This window comes from Opisthocomus hoazin, chromosome 2 (genome assembly GCF_030867145.1).
Source record: "Opisthocomus hoazin isolate bOpiHoa1 chromosome 2, bOpiHoa1.hap1, whole genome shotgun sequence".
Classification (NCBI taxonomy): Eukaryota; Metazoa; Chordata; class Aves; order Opisthocomiformes; family Opisthocomidae; genus Opisthocomus; species Opisthocomus hoazin.
Window position 1 is genome coordinate 56984823 of NC_134415.1, and position 19535 is coordinate 57004357.

The following is a 19535-nucleotide window of genomic DNA, read 5'->3' on the forward strand; positions in this document are numbered from 1 at the left end:
CATAGAATCATTTTGGTCAGAAAAAACATTCAAGACCATCAAGTCCAACTGTAGGTGTAGGGTGCCCTCTGTTTAAAGGATACCCAAATCAATGATTCGGTTAAAATACCCTTTTCATTTGCTAAGCAAATCTGACAATGCTGTACTGTATCCTTTTTGGCAATATCAGTCGTATTTATGTTGTATCACACGAATAATATACTCTGGCATGGTGAAATCTGCCAGCAATCTCAGTTTTTCCTCACAGTGGGCCTGCAAAGCTCACAGAGCAGAAAAAAATCCTCAGGAAAAGTAGTATTTTTTCTGCCGTGTGTCTCATCTGGACTTGACTCTTCTGAATACAAGTTAGAAATAACTTTTACCCATTTTGATGGAAGCTACCCTCAAATGCAAAAATCTGGTCCTTACCCTCCACCGCCGAACTGCTCACATGTAAAACTCTACCGGCAGCTTCTTGACAAACATTTCTGTGCTTGCTCTCCGCAACACAGCAATCCTCTATCGTCGGTGTGACTTCTAACACATCTTCCCACCTTTATTATCTGCTGAATTTGAAAAAGGAACTGAAGACTGAGCTTGGAAATGTTGGAGACAAGGCAGTCATATGGAGCACTTCAGAAGCGGAGCCCATTGTGTCGAATATTCCACAGCCCACGCAATTCTAACAAATTGCGATCAAACTGTGAATTGATTAACTTTAGCTCACGCAAGCTTAGAAAGAAGCGGTCTTTATGTGAAAGACAAAGTATGGAAAGCGCGGAGACTTCTTCACGAAGACTTGCCCCAGAGTTTTCCTAGAGACGGCGGTGAGGTGGACTGGTCTTTGGTTGTCTGGACTTCTGATGGTCTTTTTTAAAGGTGGACGTGACATTTTCTTTTTAATTGTTGTTTATTTTTGTATTTCAAAGTCACATAAAGCTTTGCTGTATTTGCTACCAGGTGAACTCATTTTCTGAAATCAAAATCAGCGCCAAACACAACCAGAGAGAGTTTCACAACGTCGTGACCTGCTACCGAACTCTGCACTCCCACGGGCTTGCACCACTTCTCCTCCTGCTGTCCCCTCGGTAGCTGAGATCCTTCCCTTCTACGGCCGGGAGACCCGCAGTTTGCCACGCACGCCTGAACCTTTACATTTGCCATGACCTCAAGGCCTTCCAAGACCCTCCCAAAATGCACACGTAAAAATGATATCGTTCTGCATGTGCTGTCAATAAGCCCGATGAGTACGGGCTGTACCAGGCAGCTTTTCCCATCTGCCTCTCACACCGTCGGTTCTGGCCCTGGCTCACGGAACCTCCTGGCTAATTTCTCCGGCGTTGTCAGCCTCTCACCAGCTCTGTGAAGAGAAGGGAATTGCTGCTTCTATCTCCGTCTCCGAACCGAGAAGAGCATTTGAAATATTATGTGGCCTGGAAGGAAAATAAGACACAGAGATAGAAGAGAGGTGGAAGGAGAACTTCAACGGAATCAAACGCTGTTCCTCCGCGTCTCCCCCTCCCAGCACACGAACCTGCCATTGCTAGGCTTTGTGCTCAGAGGCTGCCGAACATCCAGCCTGTTCGCAGCACCGCGCAGCGCCTGCTGCCCCGCACACCCCTGCGGTGAGCTGCCGCGAAGCCCCGACCGCCAGCGCGGGCCTGTCGGCTGAAACGGGCCCTTGGGGAGACCCGTCGGGAACAAATCCCCCCCGATCACAGCAGGGAGCGCGCTCCTCCCCGTCCCCAGCTCCCCCCCAGCCCACGTCGGGCTGCCCCCGCCCTTGCCCCGGCTGACGGGACCCGACGGGCAGGGCCGTCCCGAAACGCCCCGGCTCCCTCGGTACGCCGCGCACCGGGGCGGGAGGGGCCGCTTCCCCCGGGGGTCGGCAAGGGGAGCGGGGAGCCCGGGCCCCCCCCGGCGCACCGGGCCGGGCCGGGCCGGGCGGCGCTTTCCCCGGCGGCCCGGCGGGGGCGCTGCGAGCCCGGCGTTGCGGCGCGAGCGCGGCGGCAGCGCGCGGCGCCTCAGCCGGCCCCGGGCAGCCCGCGGCGGGTGGGAGAGCGGGGCCGGCGCCTCGCGCCTCCCCTCAGCGCTTCCCCGAGGCGCGGGGGGACGCCCGCCCCCGCCGAGAGCCCCGCTCCCCCGCTCCCCCCCCACCCCCCGAGGGTCGCCCTTCGGCCGCGGAGGGGCCCGGTGTCCCCGCCGTCGCCGCCGTCGGTGCCGTCGTCCCAGGGGCGCCGTGGGGCAGCTCCCCGGGCCGTGCCCCCTCGGTGCGGTGTCCTCTCCCTCGCCGCGGGGAACGGGGACGGGCAAGCCCGCCGGACAGCTTGCGGAGCGGAGGGGAGCGGAGGGAGCCCCCCGCCGCTGCCTGGCCGGGCCGCCTTGCCCCCGGCCAACCACACGCCGCCTCCCGGTGGCCCCGGCGGGTCGGGCAGGGAGAGCGGGCTGCCGGCGGGGGAAGCTGGGGAGGGCGCGGGGCAGGGGGCTGCCAGCGGGGCGACGGGCGCGGAGGAGGAGCGGGGAGAAGCCGCACCGGAGCGCCGGGAGGAACCGGAGGAAACCTGCCGGCGGCGCGTCGGGCGCCTCAGGGGTAGGGGAGGGTGTGGGGGCGCGGGAGGGGAGCACCGCGGCCGGGTGCCGCTGGCGGGTGGGGGGGGGAGCGCCGGTGACCTGCCGCAGATCGGCTCCGCCGCCGCCGCGGGCGGGGATGCGCGGAGCGCCGGCTGCCCGCACGGCCCCGCCGCGGCCTCCCGAGGGCGGCTGCGGGCAGCGGCGGGAGGGCCGGCAGCTGCGGGGGGAAGCGGGGAAAGTTGTGAGCGGCGGGCGCGGGGCTGCGGGGCCCGGAGGGGCGGGGGGGTGGGGGTGACACCGCCGGCACCAGCGCGGGGAAAGTGGGGGTGGAAGGCGGGTCCTGGGCTGGCTGCCGGGGCGAAGCGCCTGTAACCATCACCCCGGGGGTGAAGGGGGACCGGGAAAGTAACTCGGGCAAGTGAGCGGGATTCTTATCTCTCTTTTTTTTTTCCTTCTTTCTTTTTTCCTTCTAACCCGAAGGGACCCGTCTGAAAGGGAAGCAGAAGCCGCCGTGTGCAGCGGCCGCCGGGAGAGCTCCGGGCGAGGAGGGCGCTGCCCGCCGGCACCCCTGCCCGTGCGGGGCGAGGTGCGGGATCCTGCGCTCGGGTCTCCCCCAGCACGGTCCTGTGCCAAAGCAGCTGCTCGTAGTAAACAGATCCATCATGCGACAGAGCGCAGGAAGGTGAGACAGAAGCAGGAACAGAAACTAACACTGAAAGGAAGGGGGGGGGGGGGGGGAAGACAGCGACGGCGAATTACTTCCAGAGAAAGTGGGTGGATGTTGTGCAGCAGCGACTTGGGATTTCAGGGGATGCACCCCTACATCTTGCTCCTCTCTAGTCCGAGCCTCCCTTCTCCGGTGGCAGAAAGCGGCTGGACTTGGCGGTAGGAAACCAGGAGGAGGAATAAACAGGAGGGATTCGTTCGCCCAGCAGTGGTTGCGATGCCCTGCTGATCTGCTTTAAGGATTTATTTTTTTTTTCCCCGGTGGATGTTGATTTCTTGACCTCGATTTCGAGACCTTTTATAGTTGCATCGCAGTTTTTTGTTTGCGTTTTTATTTCCTTCGGCGAGGAGCGGAGAGGGGGAGGCTGGCTTCGGTGCTGAAAGTTGCATTCGGTGTGGTTTTGGAGCCGGCATGTGCACCAACATCGTGTACGAGTGGCTGAGGACCCTGCAGCTCCCCCAGTACGCGGAGTCCTTCGTCGATAATGGCTACGACGACCTGGAGGTCTGCAAGCAGATCGGGGACCCGGACCTGGATGCCATCGGCGTCGCCGTGCCCCACCACCGCCGCCGGATCCACGAAGCCGTGCGGCGGCTGAAGGAGGCTGACGAGACGGCGGCGGGGCTCTACTTCACCCTGGAGCCCCCGCCGCCGCCCCCGCCGCCGCGGCCGGGCCCCCGCCGGCGGCCGGCGGGGCAGGAGGTGGCGCGGGCGGGGGCGGCCCCTCGGCACCGCCCCGGCGGGCGGCGGGGGGCGGCCGGCGGCGGGGGGCTGGCCGCCTACCCCCGGCTGAAGCTGAAGATCATGATCCGGGACAAGCTGATCCGCGACGGCATCAACCTGAGCAAAGCCCCCTACTCCAACAAGGTAAGCGGGCAGCGCCGGCCGCTGCCCGGGGGGCGGGGGGGGGCACGGCCTCTCTCATCTCTTGTTGAAGGTTGTGTCTTGGTGTCAGTTTCTGTTGGCGAAATGGCTCGTGAAGCAAGTGGTAAGGTGGGTGAAGGTCCTTCTGTCGCCCTGATTTATTTACTGGAGGATGGTGGTGACTGGTGGATGTCAAAACTACTCGTCAGCTGCTCCAGCACGGGTCGGTCTGTATGTGGGGCGCACGGTCCGCTGGAAGGCCAGAAAGCGCAGGTCTCAGAAGAGGACGTTCTTGTTTGATGAAACCCTGATGATAACCTAATGCTTATCTTATGTAAAGGTTAAAATGTAAGACTAATGCGATTCGGGAGACAGAAATTGTTTTCTTAAAAGTTTTCTGTAGGTTTCCCGCTGAAACCGTCATACGCAGAATAAATAAAATGATAGAATTCAATGGATAATATCATAGAGGAGAAAATGGTTTGTGAAAGAAGATAAGGTGTTATAATGCGTGGTTCCTTCAGAGTTCAAAATGAAGTGCTTCAGAGTTGTTTGATGACCCAAGTTGCCTGTATTTTCTTTAATGATCTGAAGTCTGATTTCTCAGAAAGACCGAGCAGTTGCAGTTGACTTTCAACTTATGCGTGCTTTTTACCTCTGATAAGCCTACGGAAGCAAGGTGATGGGGAAGTCTGCAGGTCTACGTTTACAGAAATATGAGGAATTAAAATTGAGAATGAATTATCTGCTGTAGGTGTGAGGATAATGGGTAAAATTCAACTTGGACAACAATGGGGAGGTGCCAGTAGTAAGACTGATAGGGCAGTGAGTTTCAGGGCTCCAGTTTTTTAATGGCTTGGTGATGGAGGGCCACTAGTCACTTGTCAAGTACAGCACAGTTGACTGGTTTGAGATATTTATTTGTTCTCTTTTCCTAAAACATCTGGCTGATGACATTGTCAGAGACAGTGTATCAAATCTGATAGGACAGCAGCCGAATCTAACAAAACATCTGTGAACATATGTATCTAGTCTAAATACAGCATCTTCCAAAAGTTACTCTGTCATTTCGGAGAGATTTTTTTCTTTCCCCTCGCTTTGACATGATACATCATTGGACTGACAGCCTTCTGAAATTACCATTACATGTCTTATATAAAAGAACTTCTGTGAAAATTCTGGCTTGTCAGCGCAGCTGCGGCATATTACCCACCACCATGGCTGCATTTCACTTCTTGCTTTCGACTTTGTGTACGTCCATAGCCACCAGTTCCATCTTACAAAGTCGATCCTCTACCTTCTCTCTTCTGTACTTCCTCCTTAAGAACTGTAAAATTTCTAAGTTGCCACCATATGACATCAAGGAAATTCAAATCTTTGGCGTTGATTTCTTCTTTAGCTCACCTTATTTTAATTTGGTGGGTCTGATAATATTGTGGATTAACTGTGAGGGCAAGCTGATCTTACACAGAAAGTGTCACTCAGCTTTAATTGGTTTAAATCTAAATGCAGTGTTTTGAAATAGAAAGAGGAACCGAGCTTACTTTCCTGGTTTTATTTCAGCCTGTGGTGCCAATGTATTTCTTTTGGATGATAAATGCATATAACATCATTTTTTTACAGTAATAGAAAAACTTTCTCCATCTCCTCAGTGTGAATCACTTCACATCGTAGCATGTTGTAAGAAACCATAAAGCTGGCGAGATTTGAGGGTGTGTTGCTCAACACGTGTTATTCTGAATGCCACCCACTTCAGCAATCCATCTCCAAAACAGCTTAAAGGGAACAGCAGAAGATCATGTCACTGTACATTATTCATTGGATGTTGTTTGGAGCAAGAAAAATGAAATACTGTAGTCTTTCCTTTGGGAAAGAGTGATATTGTAACAGTGTCTCCTTAAAAACAGACAAACAAACAAATCACCTTTAGAAAGTCGTGGATATAATTTAAGCAACCTGTATTATACTTTTTTGTATAGAATATGCAGCATGCAGACTTCTGCATGTCAAAAGAAACTGGATGTATTCTCTGCCATGCGCAGGATTAAAGGATCAGCTTGAGGTTTGTGTCAAGTTTTTTGTATGCATTTGTCACTTGGCCATCTAAAGATTCTGGAGCAGGGCACTCGGCACCGCCCTGTTTGACATCGATTTGCGTTTCTGGTGCTGCTGAGCTGCTGACTAGCCTGCTACTGCCCGTTGTGGCTTACATGGAGAATGCCATCATCTTCTCAGTGTCTATGAATGGAAAGTAATATATGAATGGAGGAGCATGCTTGTGTTTGTGTGTATGTATACATATAGGTATACACATTTTACTTGTTTCCTAAAGAATGTTTCATGTGTTCAGTTACGTCGTTCCCAGACAATTTTGGAGTCTTTTTTGAAAACGTCCCTGAGAAGGGGAAGTGCCGCTCCTCTGCCTTGTTTATAGCCTTTTTCTAGCTGCCTGAGCTGTAGACATGTCAAGAGATTGAAAATGAGTGTTAGAGGTGAAAGTGGAGATGTTAAAAGCATCGTTTTGCTCTCCTTCCAGTGATCTTGCTGTATTTTCAGATGAAGGCTGAAAAAACAGAGTGGGAAGGATAGAAATGTATTGGCATGGTAAATTTTCGTTTAACTTAGTTTGATTACAGTCTGCAGAAACGACTAACAACTACTTAGCAGAGCTGAATATAAATCTCTTAAAGAAGTGCAAACTTTGGATTGAAGCCATATGTGTAGGCAGCTTCAGACGTGGAGAATTATCACAAGCCATTTCCATGTAGATTTAGAACAAGGCCTCACCTCCTCAAATTGCGTCTTAGGTATTTTTCAGGTATAAACTGAAGGAATATGATTGTAACTGAGGACAACTCTGCAGAAGTAAGTTTTTGTTCCATGTTGGTAATGTTCCTTAATATTCAAAGCCTTCTGTTACAGTTTCACGCCTGCCATTGCTGACTGGTAACCTTAGAAGTCTCGTATATCTAAGAAACTTCTTGTAGAGGTGATGGGCTTGAATGCCCTTCAAACAAGAACCTGTGGTACCTCTCTGAGTCAAGGGAGACATCTGTGTCATCTCAAAACATCTAGCCGCTTTAAATAATTATCCTTGGTGGTTGTAATTCCGTCCTTAATTAGGGACTTAATTATGCACAGTGTAAGAATAGTATTAATATTTTTTTCCATGAAGAAGTTTTGGGGGATGAACTGATGGCAGAAGGAAACCAAAATGAGCAGGCCTCCTGGGTTCCTGTGAAGATGAACAAAGGAAAGTGCGGCACTGATGTGAACCAGCAGGATCAGAGGAAGCAGAGCCTTTACCTCCATAGGGAGACACTTCTTGCCTTGGTGGGCTTGCTGCAAAACGGATTATGTTCACGCTGGCTTTGAGCAGGAGTAATGTCGCTAAATGTCACTGCGGTAGGGAAGGCAGAGGAGCACCAACTGTGTCAATAGAAACACAAGTAGGGTACCTCATTGTGGAACATGCCAAGAGACATTAAGTATTCTATTTCTCTCAAATATAGATTAAGTGACATTTAATAGTTTACTGGAATTTCATTACAATTTCTAATTGAAATAAATGGCCTGACCTGTTTCTTGAGCACCTTTATTCAATTTTTCATCTGCAGAGACTTTCAAATACATTAAAAATCACTAAAACCATACATGCATTAAAAGCTCCCACACCAATTAAGACGATTTGCTTAGCCACAGTAAAGTTATACTCATGTAGATTTCAATATTTATTAGAGAGACTAAAAGTGTAGCGTGGCATATGTATGTGTACGTGACCTCATTGTCACTCACTGTGTTGTTGATGATTATCAGCGTGCTTGGAAAACAAACACTGAAAATTCAGCTGCGTTTGAGGTCATAATCTCAAGAGTTCAAGCAGATGTAGAAAAGTAGGAAGTCAGATCCAAGTGAGTATGTGCTTAAACACCCAGGCGCATTTTTTTTGAGTTCTGTGCTGGTGATGCAGCACAGATTTGTGGTTCTGATTCAATCTTTGTTTAATCCTTGCCACTACAAAATAAGGAATATTTCACATAAGTTAAATGTTAAGAGGTAAAGACGCCAGCAATACTGCTTTGAAACACACTGGTTCAAGCTGGTTCTGGGGCTGTATAATGTGGTCCGCGCTGTAGATATCTATAGAAGTGAATTCAGTGAATTAAAAATATTGTGCTTTGAAGAAAAGGCAACAGTCAGCCATACTAGAATTAAACATGAACCTTTTTTCTAAAGACCTGGCTGCTTTGGAATAACTGCATCAACTCTGATTAGCAGAGCGTTTTCAAATATGCCTCAGGGAAAGCTGCCTATTGACAAAAGTACTAGTGCATTAAGTAGTAACAATATTTTCATGGCAATAAATTAGCAAAGCTACAGGCAATGTTCAGAGAGGGAAAAGGTATTTTATATAAGAAACCACTGAACTGGCCTTTGACTTCGTAACTCTGTTTTCTTTTAAAGAAAATATAGCACCTCGTATATTGGACAGTTGTTTCAAATTCCCGGTTTATTAAACTCACAGAAAACAAACTGGAAAAGATCTTCTGCCAATCAGACCATTAATGTTGCAGAATATGAATAATACAGTACTGTGCCATATTTGCATTTGAATTGTTCCTGAATATTTTAAAGTGTATTCAATCTCCTCTGGAAATGTTGGATGTAAATCTTCCTGGGTTTCATTATCTCTCAGTTTTGAGGGGAGGAAGAGCCCATTAGGGTATATTAAAGGTGGAGTCCGAAGAGAGGACAGTGTCAACTCCACAGCCTTCTCGCCCTTTTTCTGTGATCGTGCTCAGGTCCCCAGCATATTTTCTCCACTCTGGTCGTGGTGGGGGCTGGCAGAGGGGAAGGGGAGCCTGTGGCTCCCCGCTCTGAGGGACTGTGTGGGGCCGAGCAGCCTGCCACTGTGAGCAGCAGCAGCTGCCCTGTAAGGAAGATGCTTCCCTCCTCCTCCACGTGGCTCCGAGCTTGAAGGAAAAGTGAAACTTAAGGTCCCTGCCAAAAGAGGAACGCCTGGCCTCGTGTAGTTCCCCTGAGGCTTTTGCTTCCTCCAAAGGACATGATTCAGTCAGACCTCTGTGGTGAAAAGCTGAACTGAGTGTTCTCACATAATTTTTGTGTGTGTGCTGCACCTCAACAGGGACACCACCAGTAGTGTGGCAAAAGTCTAACTACCAGTTTCACTCCCGCAAACCGATAAACCTGTCCTGTTTTAAGTCAGTCCGGTGATCATAAGTCTTTCTGAGGAGAAAACACATTTTAAGAAAAATATTTCTGTTGGTACCCCCACCCACGGAGTGCCTGTCTCTGCAATACATAGGATGATGAAGCCCATACCCACAAGCATGTATGAGGAATACCAAAGAAACCAAGCTAATTTCTCGCCAATGAAGTAGTCTTGTGAATCACGTTTCTAGTTTTGTTTATGACCAATATCACTCTCATGTGTACCACAATATATAGGGCAGCTCTGTCCCCGATTTCAGATGTGAAGTTAAACAATTTGCCTAAAGTCATGAAACATTTTAGACAGATGAGGCATTGGGACCCGCTACTGCTGTGTCTTTGTCCATTGCTTTCTGCTTCAGAGTAAACTTCCTTATGTGCAAGTAACAGAAAAGCGACCAAGGAATAACCAGTAACTTGGCTATATGGCGATTCGTTATGCCTATTCATTGTAGCTGTTAGTTATACCCTGTGTGCCTATGTCACTATGAAGTGTCCCTATCCACTAAGGTATATGGAACCATACGTATAATCTGAAGCATACTAATGGCTATTACAGAGTTTTTGAAAAGTGCAGCAGAGGGGTTTCAAGTGACAGGAATATTGTTGTTGCAGGTCAGGAATGAGTTCATTATACCACTTACAGGAGCTCACTTACTGGTTTGAGACACTTCTGAAGTAGGAGAGGATGGAATGAGGTAAGACTAGATTGGTAGGTTCGACTTTTAAATTTCTTGCTTTGTCAGCTTGAATGAGCCCCTTTGCTTGGCATTTGACAAAGCTATCTGGTTCAGTCTCTTTGTCTAGACTAATATGACATCGCATATTGATGTGCTTGTCTTGACAAACGTGGTAGCCTGTACTCGCTGCAGAAATCGTCATGTATTAAGAGAGCACGGCGGTGCTATGTTTAGCACTGCCACGTTATTTTGGGACCGGCTGTGCAGCAGGAAGGGGAGAATTGCGTGAACCTTCCCTGACACTGGCAGCCTGGGAGACGGGCTGGCCCAAAACCCTCCCCAGTGACTCATCCAGCCTCTTCGGTTTGTCACTTGCAGATAGTAAAAAACTTTTCTCACTGCAAAACAAAAGAGAACTGGTGTGTCACGGGAAACCCAAGTAGAAGGGCCTTCAGATAGTATCTAGTCCTCGTTCTCACAAACTCAGCAGGATGTGAATGAAAGTGATGCATGCCTCTCGCGGGAGCATTGCTCCTCCAGTTGGTCTCATTCCCAGTGAAGTCAGTGAGGGTTTTGCTAGTGATTTCATTTGATGCTGGGTTTGGCATGAAGAGTTCGAATTTATATTGACTAACAAGCACACCCCTACTGACTGTAATTGTTTTGGTGGGTGAGAACAGGATGACAGGAGATAAGAATGATGAATATATCAGTAGCATGCAAAAAAAAGAAATCAGAACTTTTCAGAGATTTAAATATCACAATTAGCAGCTCGAACAGCAGCAAGGCAGACTTCTGAACACAGATCTGATAGGTTTGTGCTAGAATAAATGTTTGGCAAATATTCTCTCACACTTCCAATACTGTATATTGGCTGGAATCAAGTACGCATAGATGTTTACAGTTGTCCTCTCAATAACTTAAAATCAGGGAGAAATAGCAAATAAAACTTACAACCGGGTACAAGTGTATGTCTTCCACAAATTCTTTTTTCCCGAGAAGAATTGCTTTGGTTTTGAGGATCCACATCCTGAAACAAGGACGTGGTGTTATCGCTGCATATGACGTCAGTGGGAACTCTATGGGGAAATTAAGTCTGGTTCTGATGTCTGTGCCTCAGAAAGCACATGGTAAATTTGATGTGGTTAAGAAAAGAGTTAAAAAGCTGGAATAAACCTTGCCTTTCGGTCAGGGACTAAGAAAAGCTTGTACTGTTTTTTTCCCAGAGTTAGTTAAGTGGTCACTTGGCCACGCTCTTGCACGCACGGAAGGAAGTATTTTTACGAGCAGAAAAAGACATTGAGAACTTCAGTGGCTGAGAGCTGGAGCTAGGCTATTCATGCTGTGAAGAAACCTAAAAGCCAGTATAAACCAAAAGCTTAATAAGTCAATATTCCGTAGAGAAAAAACCTCAAAAAATAAAACTAGGAGTGGGCGCCAGTTCTGCATCAGTGCCCTTGGTTTGTGGACAGTGTTGTTTGCTGGGAGTGACTTTTCTGCACTAGCAAGTTCCTGTCCCTTGGGCTCCACATCTGCCAGCCCTGCTGTCCCAGAGCCCTTTGTGTACCCCAGAGATACCCATTCTGTGACTTCTCCTAAATCACCTCCCCTCAGTCTGCCTCAAGGCTCACTATCTTCTTCCCTAAAAGCAATCTCTTTCCCACCCAAGAATGTATGTTTTTTGCCTTAGGTCTCCCTAACCTTTTTCTCCCCAATCTACATTCACTCAACAAAGCTGAGGAATGTTAATCATGAGCTGTTTGGGTGGAAAGACAGAATTGATGCGGCGATACCTTTCTGAGCAGCCTGAGACAATACTGTGTCTTCCTCACTTGATCCCATGTCAGTCCATCCCATCCCAAGCCAGGTATGAGTTTCACTCCGTCTCCTTCTCCTGCTGGCCCAGAGTCTCAGGCTGTCATGTGGATCCGTGTCTCTCCTTCTTTACGCTCTAATGAGAAGAGAAGCTTTCTCTCGCACTCAGGAGAGTGGAGCGATCACTTCTCTCTACTTTGCGCTCTATGCCCCCAGCTTCCTTCCCATTGACCAATGCAGGTGGCTGAGCCCAAGCTGTTCTCATAAAACTGAAGCTCTAGACTAGACTTGGATCTTAAAACATTCTGCCTTAAAACTGCCACAAGCTGCAGTTACCCAAAGTCCCTCCAGCCCCAGTTCTGTGACAGAAAGCAGGAGTCGATCTAGGAAAAGGAGGATGTATTATAGCTTTCGAACGTATGTATGGGACTGACAGTCTTTTTGAAGCAAGACTGAACGTATTGTTAAAAAAAAAAAAGTTCTAACCTCATCAAAAGTTACGAGGTCAATGCAAAAGTGTTGAAAGATCTTCTTGGCATAATTTTTTAGTGCTAATCATGTGATCATGATAATTGCTGCTAATTGCAGCATCTCTGAATCCTTGCCTGATAGTCTAGTGGTTGCCAAAATGTTTTCCTCCAAATTTTGTTTAAGCCTGTTCTACTAATAACTGCTTGTGTTGTACTGCATTGAGAATTTTTGTACAAATGCATCTCTGATCGTTTGTGTACCTCGTAGTTAAGGTTTTTGCCCTAAACATCCAGCTGTTAATTTAGCAGAGGTTTTTCCATAGCCGGGGAAGGAGAAGTACCAGAAAAAAAAAATCATCAAGAATCAAATTTGCCCTTGAGAAGGTCTGTCACACATCTTCATGTTCTAGTTCCTAGGCTAAAAATTTCAACCTAAAGATAAGAATGAGTGACTATTTCAGCCCCTGAGTCTACATTCTCTTTCTTATCAGACCAGATAACACGAGGAAATCTCATTTTAAAGCACTAACCTGAAGAAACTCGAGGGTTAATAAGGAGAACTATGGAAATTACTAACCAAGAAGATTTGTTCATTTTAAGGTGGTAACATTCAAAAAGGAGAAAAACAGAAAATAAGGAAATGTGACTGAAACTGTACCAAGAGTCCTTTTGATTTCACCTGCTTTGTTATTTTCATGTGAAGAATATTTATTGGACTTTCCTATGATAACTTCTAAATAAGATTTTGCCAAGAGAGTATTTCAGAGAGAGAATTTTCACATACACTTGGTATTTACACAGTGATAAAAATAATGCTCTGTAGCTTGCGGAGTAGGATGGAGCAAGAGGAAGTTTGACAAGAATACGACTAGCTGGTTTCTGTCCAGCTCTAAAAATTACATGCAGTAAGGACATACTTCATGCAGCCAGTGACTAGAAGTAATAAAATATGTGTGTGTCATTGCCAATAATGTCAAAACCCAATAGAAACCCCCAGTTATTCATTTTGTATCTCTTTAAGAAGTAACATCGGTATCCATAGCAAAGGTTATGGCAAAATTCTTCTAAAAAGTTGACTTTATTTCCCAGATTTGTGGTCTGAAAACCCAGTGTTTGAAGTTATGTTGAAAAATTCTCCTTTCAGTAGTACTTTGGGTCCTGATGCAATAATTGCCCAGGAAAATTATTTTATTCTTTTTGGTAGAAAGGCATGCACCTACTGCAGAGTGAAAGAAAGGGAACTAACTTAATTGCTATTAGGTAGCAATGGAAATTAGCTGAGCCAGGCTTGCTCCTGGGTAGTCCCAGGCTAATGGCCTCAGTGTTCATTTACGTCTAGAAGTATGAGTAGGTTAGGACTGAACTTGTTTGGGATGTTTTTTTGATGGAGTTTAGATAATCTGCAATACTACTTGCAACGGGTGAGTTTTATGCATATCAGTGAAAGCAGAGATTGTCATAATTAGAGGTAGTCTGAATCTCTTGTTGAAGTTGGCTTGTACTGATACTGTTGCAAGTATACGATAGTGTGGGTGCTCTGCATTTTATAAAATATTACATCGCTTGCAACATTGGGTGGTTTTCATATGAAACTTCAGTAGCGGGTATTTAGTCGTCTATGTAGGAAGCTGTAAAGGACTGAGGTGTTTCTCCAAGGAGTTATTTAATCTTACAGCTGGAAACTTACTTAAAAGAGAATTTATATTCTGTTTATTTATATTAAAAAGAACTGCTTATGCAACCGCTAGATTCTTTAGATCAACTCCTATGGTGTCTAACAGGAAATAGGCTGTTGCAGTATATCCTTCCTCTGTGTGTGTGTGTGATGGTTTTGGTTTTGGAAGGAGACCAGATTTGTCCAGGAGAACTAATTGTTTTCATAGAATTTGTTTTATAGATCTCTCAGTGGCTGAAATTGATGTACTAGTTTATAGTATTGATCTAACTTTGGAAAATAAGGCAGAAATTCCTTTGTGCTGAGCACGCTTCTTCCTACAGGGATAAGGAAATGGGTGTCATCTTCTTAAGAAGAAATAGCTTCATACTTGGCATGAATATGAATTTAATACAAGGCAAAGGTAGTGAAGGAATTTCAAGAGCTTGTTTTCCTTTTCTTCTCCTTGCCTCTCTTGTCATATTTACCATGAATAAATGTCTTTCTCTAATTTGAAATTATTATACAACTGGACAAAAACAATTTCATCCTTTTACTTAACGCATTCTGACTTTATAGTCTTCCTTTTCTTGTTGTTTTCCCTGATAGTTTGTGCAGTATAAATATACACTTCATGTACTTCATAGCTTTCAGTTCCTAAGTGTCTAATTGTAAGTTTTCAAGACGTGCTATTTTTAACTGAAGTGGTAACATTGTTTTTCGTTCAGATTAAACGGTATTTGAATTCTGTTATGAACTTTTAGAGGTGGTGTCTTAAGGGTGCCTTTCAGAATGATTCAGGTGTTTTCACTAGCACCTTGCTTTTTTTAAACAGTCTCTCCCAGAACTTATCTCAGCTCTTCAGTAGTACAAGCTTGCTTTTTCAGTTTTTTTGCTGCTGCTTCCCCCCCTCCCCCCCATTTGCTGATACATATTCTTTTGTTTTTCTGGCTCCTGATGACAAAACATTAAAAAATTCTGTACTAAACAGCATTGCTTTTGACTGGTCCTTCTTTATTTTAGTGCAGGTTTGTCTTGCAAAGTGTTGCATTTATTAAAAAAAACACCAAACTGTTCTGTAGACTTTTTCAGACAGTTACCTGGATGGTAATTATCAGTGACTAGGTATATCACACAGGCAAGGCATAATATGCCAACAGAACAACATTTATGGTTTTTGTTCCATAGTTTGAGGGGCATGCATGAGTATTTAGGTTTTAGTTTTAGGGGTTTTGTAATGCTTTCTTAACAGGCTGCAGCACTGAATCTTTCTCTTTGTGTACTTTCGTGCAGTCTGCTAACTGCTTGAAAGCGAGACGTGCAGAATATGTAACTGAAACATGTATGTTGGTAGGTACATAGCTCTTTGATACAAGAGGAAACTTCTACAGTTTAAGCAGCAAGTGTTACCAGTTGCCTTTTCTATAGTAGGATTTTCAAAAGTAAAAGGATGCTTGCAATAGATTTGGTCAGGTGTGTAGGCTCTGACCCTGCTACCTTCTGTCATGCAGGTCAGTAGAAATTTTGCTATTGGGATTTCTTTGGGAACAGACTGAGGCTTTTGCCAAGGACCTACAATTGTGCTTGCAAAGTACTAAATCAAAAAATGTAACCATTATGGGTTTTGGTTGAAACCTTGCCTGGATCTAAATGGTTTTTTAAACATGTTTTTATTAGCTGCTATTTTCATGAACTGGTAAAAGTCCTTTCTCTTTGGAAGGAGCTGCTGAGATTGTGGCTGCCTCTGAGCATCCCCCCCAAGTTAACATTGCTGTCCAAATACCATTAAATTGCTCTGCACTACTTTTCTCTCTTAGGTGTTTTTTTTCTTGCTGGCTTTCGTATTATGCCCCTGCCCTTTTCTTTTTCCAGTTTGGAGACTTGTAAAGTAAGTCCTAGCCTGTCAAACAGTGGTGAAATTCTGGATGGTTTTCCATTTTTCAGCTAAAGGTGAGAGAAGAGAAAATGTAATTGGTAAGAATGAGATGCTTTTTAGTCCATGAAAAATGTTTAGAAGGTAAGAAATGGAAGAAGTTGATAATTGTGTTACAGTTATTTACTGATGCTATATAGCCCTTTCAAAAGGATTTTTAGTCTATTTAAGAGTAATCCTATATATTAATTATTGATGGCTTACTGGACTTAAACTGCCTGGGAGGAGCTAAACTTGGAAAGGAGGTATGAGCTGTAGTAAAGAAATCTCAAGAGCAGCTAGGTTGAGAAAGAAGTTTTTTAGACTGCGAGTTTATATCACATTGTTTTGGAACTGCATGGCCCAAGGAGATCACTCTGACTTGGGTGAAACGGTGGGATTTGGTTGGAGATGGGCAGATTGGTTTACTTATGTGTTCAGTCAATCCAAAAGGTAGAAATTTGGCAACCGTTGTAACTATTTTCCTGTTCTTTTTTTTAAGTGATGTGTTCAGAGGTGTTGGCTGTCTGCCTGTACGCTCCCTCACTTTTTCTTCAGAATCTCTGGTTTCTGCTCCTTTTCCTGATAAAGACACATTTCAGACCTGTTAGCCTATTGCTTGTGTCCATATAGAACAGTTTGTCAGCCTGGGAGGGGGGGAAAAGCTTTAAAGGGTATGTGAATAACACTCTAAAGGGTTTTTTTTTCTGTATTCCCAAAACTGTCTATAAAGAATACTGAAACCTTGCATTTCCAAATACTGTCAGTGTCTTTTAAATACAAGAAAAAGTTGGAAAAGTGTTTCTTTATAGGTTCATTTTTAAATCACAGCACTGGATGTTGTTTAGACAGCTTGCAGCTGAAGAATATGTTTAGAAAAAGACTCCTGCAGTTCTATGCAAGCTTCTTTTCCACTGTACAAAGAAGTGGTAGTGCTGCATGGAACTGAAGCAACTGCATATCTCTAAAGAGCAGAAAAAAACAGTGAAATTGATGCAGCAATTTCCCAATGTGTTCCCTTTCAATATATCCAAGGTTTGACTAATTGTATCTTGCCAAAGTTTTAAAAATCATTCTGTTTATGTGACATCAGATTCACATTCGGAGTTAAAATGTCCTTCTGCTGTTTGGCTAATTGATAGTACCAACGCTTTATAACTTTTGTGATTCCAGTACTTGTCCAGTAGCTCTGAACAGAGGTGACATAGTGGCAAACGTGAGCTGGATTTTGAAACTACTGATTGGCAAGCAGTATTCTAACTTTACAGAGGTTGCATTACTGGCGATCTTAATCTTGTCTATTAATCTTTTTACAATGCTACGCTGTTTTGCCATTAGATTTTTTTTCCTAGTATCTTAAGTCTTTCATGCAATAATTTTTAGCTTGTTACTTCTTGCCATGTCAGCCAGGGGCATGGAGAGCGGAGGTTTTTTCTTTTCCTCTGGCAGTAAGCTTTAGCTACCTGAGGGTACTACGAAGTCCTACCTAAATGTCTCTGCTGAAATAAAGATGGTTCATTAATCTTCCATTTGGATTACATTTTCTAGACCAATTCTCTTTCTTTGGAGTTGGTCCCTTCCGTACACTCTCCCTTGTTGGTCTGAAGGGGTCTGGATGTGGTATTGCAGTGGGGCCCTTGCTGGTGCTGGGCAGAATGCAAGTTACTTTGTCTTTGTAGTTGATAATTTGGTTTGCTTACCCCCATATGGTTGTAACACCTTTTGTAGTGTTCCGATATTGCTGTCTCATGCCTTGAATCCACAGGAGGCCCTGAGACCATTAGGTAGGAGAGCGAGTAATTTGGTTCCCATTATTGGTGTGTATATAATGATTCATAGTCGGGTGCGCTTTCTTGCCATTGTCCCTGATGAATAACATCCCTGTGTTTACCAGGCTCTCCTTCCAGTTTAAGGCCATTTTGAAGTCTAAGCCTGGCCTCCTGTGCACTAATGCTCCAACTAGCTGAATGTGGCCTGCTGATATAAAAAATTTCTCTGTTTCATTACCCAAATCAGTACTAAAAATAATGATTATTTCTGTACTGAGGGCAGCCCCCTGTAAAACTTCTCTTGATACCTCTTCAAATTTTGGTGTAGATAGTTATTTTCATTTAGGCTGTGCTTCCCTAGTTGGCTAATACAAATGTCTTGTGAAACAGTACCAAACGATGTAATAAAGTCAGGAGTTTTGGCATCTACTTATTTCTTTTTTTCCTGGAGGTGTGTTGTCTGGTATACAAAGAGATTAGGCTGATTGATGTAATTAGTTCCTGACAAGTTTATGTTGACTGTTAAACATCTTGTCATTTTTTGATTCATGAAACAAAAGCATTTTTAGGTGGGAAGATCAATAAGGTTTTCCCTATACAGCATGATAGTCTTGTTCTAACAAATACAGGTTTCTTTCATCCTTCTGTTATCTTCCCTTACCCCAAAAGTAATTGCTTTGTGTGACTGGCACCACCAGTTTTGGGAGGGTAGTGTGCTTTCTTGGCATGCAGCAGACCATCTCCTTGCGCATAGTCCAGTTTTCTCCCCATGCTACCAGTCTAGTTGCGATCATAAACCTAACCTAGTAGGTGAACTCCTTTGTAGAGCTGTTTGCCCCTACATAGACAATGTCTGTTGGGCACAGACACCTGTGTGTCCTCTGCATTTCAGCTCCTGCTAGTTTTCAAGTGGGTAGAGGGAACTGAGGATAACTCTGTGCTGCAGTGTAGCACTCTGTACCCAAGGAGAGTTTGTCTGCAGGCACTACAGGAATGTGCACGTGTGAAAGCAAGGTCTGCAAAGGAAGGCTTTAAGACACTCATGTAGATCATCTCCTGGGGAGTGCTTGAATGCATTTTGGCCACTGACAAGGACCCGGCCTGATGTATATTGAGTGCTGTCGGGCATCCATTCTGTTGCTCAGGATGTAGCCGAAGAAAACAATAATGTCCCTGGGTCACACATGAATCATGATTAAATTTCTCGACCCTCAGACATATCTTTGTTCTATGTTAGACTAACTCGTAAGTATAAACTATAGGAAACACTTTTCCTACTGGGCATGTCATGTAAAAATAAATGTGTCTGTTCTGCGTCTCCCTGCAGACATACTGACCCTATTCTGGATCAGTAGGCATAAGACTAATGTGGTTTTTAGTTGCAGGCCTTCGGGATTTTACTGTATGCTTGCAAGGATATCTCTCTCTGGATAACCTGGTGGATTGGCTCTTTCCAAGGAGTTTCTGCTATTCTACATTTTTCCTCTTGCATCAAGACTTCAAAGTTTCATAGACTTTTTGGAGGTCTGGCAGCAGGCAAATAGGTATCCTGCAATTTGTGCTTTTTTTTTGTTTTGTTTGTTTAGAGAGGGTAGACTTAAAACCAACCAAACAAAACCAGAAACCAGTTGATTAGGTTGATCTAGTTCACCCAATGTGCCAGGGACAAAGGCCTGGGAGTAGCCTGCTGTACAAGTGTGAGCAATTGAATGGCTGGCGCAGGAACAGACTTACAGGGCATGCCACAACGTTCTTTCATTCTGCGTGGAGAAAAGGTGCCTTCCCCTTTCTCTCCTGGTTGTGCATCTTGTTGTTGCTTTGCCAGGAACTCATCATTCATGCTTCTAAGCCCTGGGATCTTC

At 45.3% G+C, this 19535-nt stretch overlaps 1 protein-coding gene across 4 annotated transcripts in view; it reads left to right on the forward strand.

The window, feature by feature from the left end:
• The first annotated feature begins 2488 nt into the window (after window positions 1-2488).
• Window positions 2489-19535, forward strand: part of SASH1 (SAM and SH3 domain containing 1) — a 567447-nt gene continuing 550400 nt past the window's right edge. For 3 of the 4 annotated variants that reach the window (XM_075413749.1, XM_075413755.1, XM_075413752.1), the window contains exons 1-3: window positions 2489-2569; window positions 3031-3232; window positions 3391-4144. In XM_075413749.1, coding sequence (XP_075269864.1) covers window positions 3689-4144 — 456 coding nt within the window. In that variant the 5' untranslated portion in view covers window positions 2489-2569; window positions 3031-3232; window positions 3391-3688. Of the gene's footprint in view, window positions 2570-3030; window positions 3233-3298; window positions 4145-19535 lie in introns of those variants that run through there. The other variant, XM_075413751.1, reaches the window with a different exon arrangement.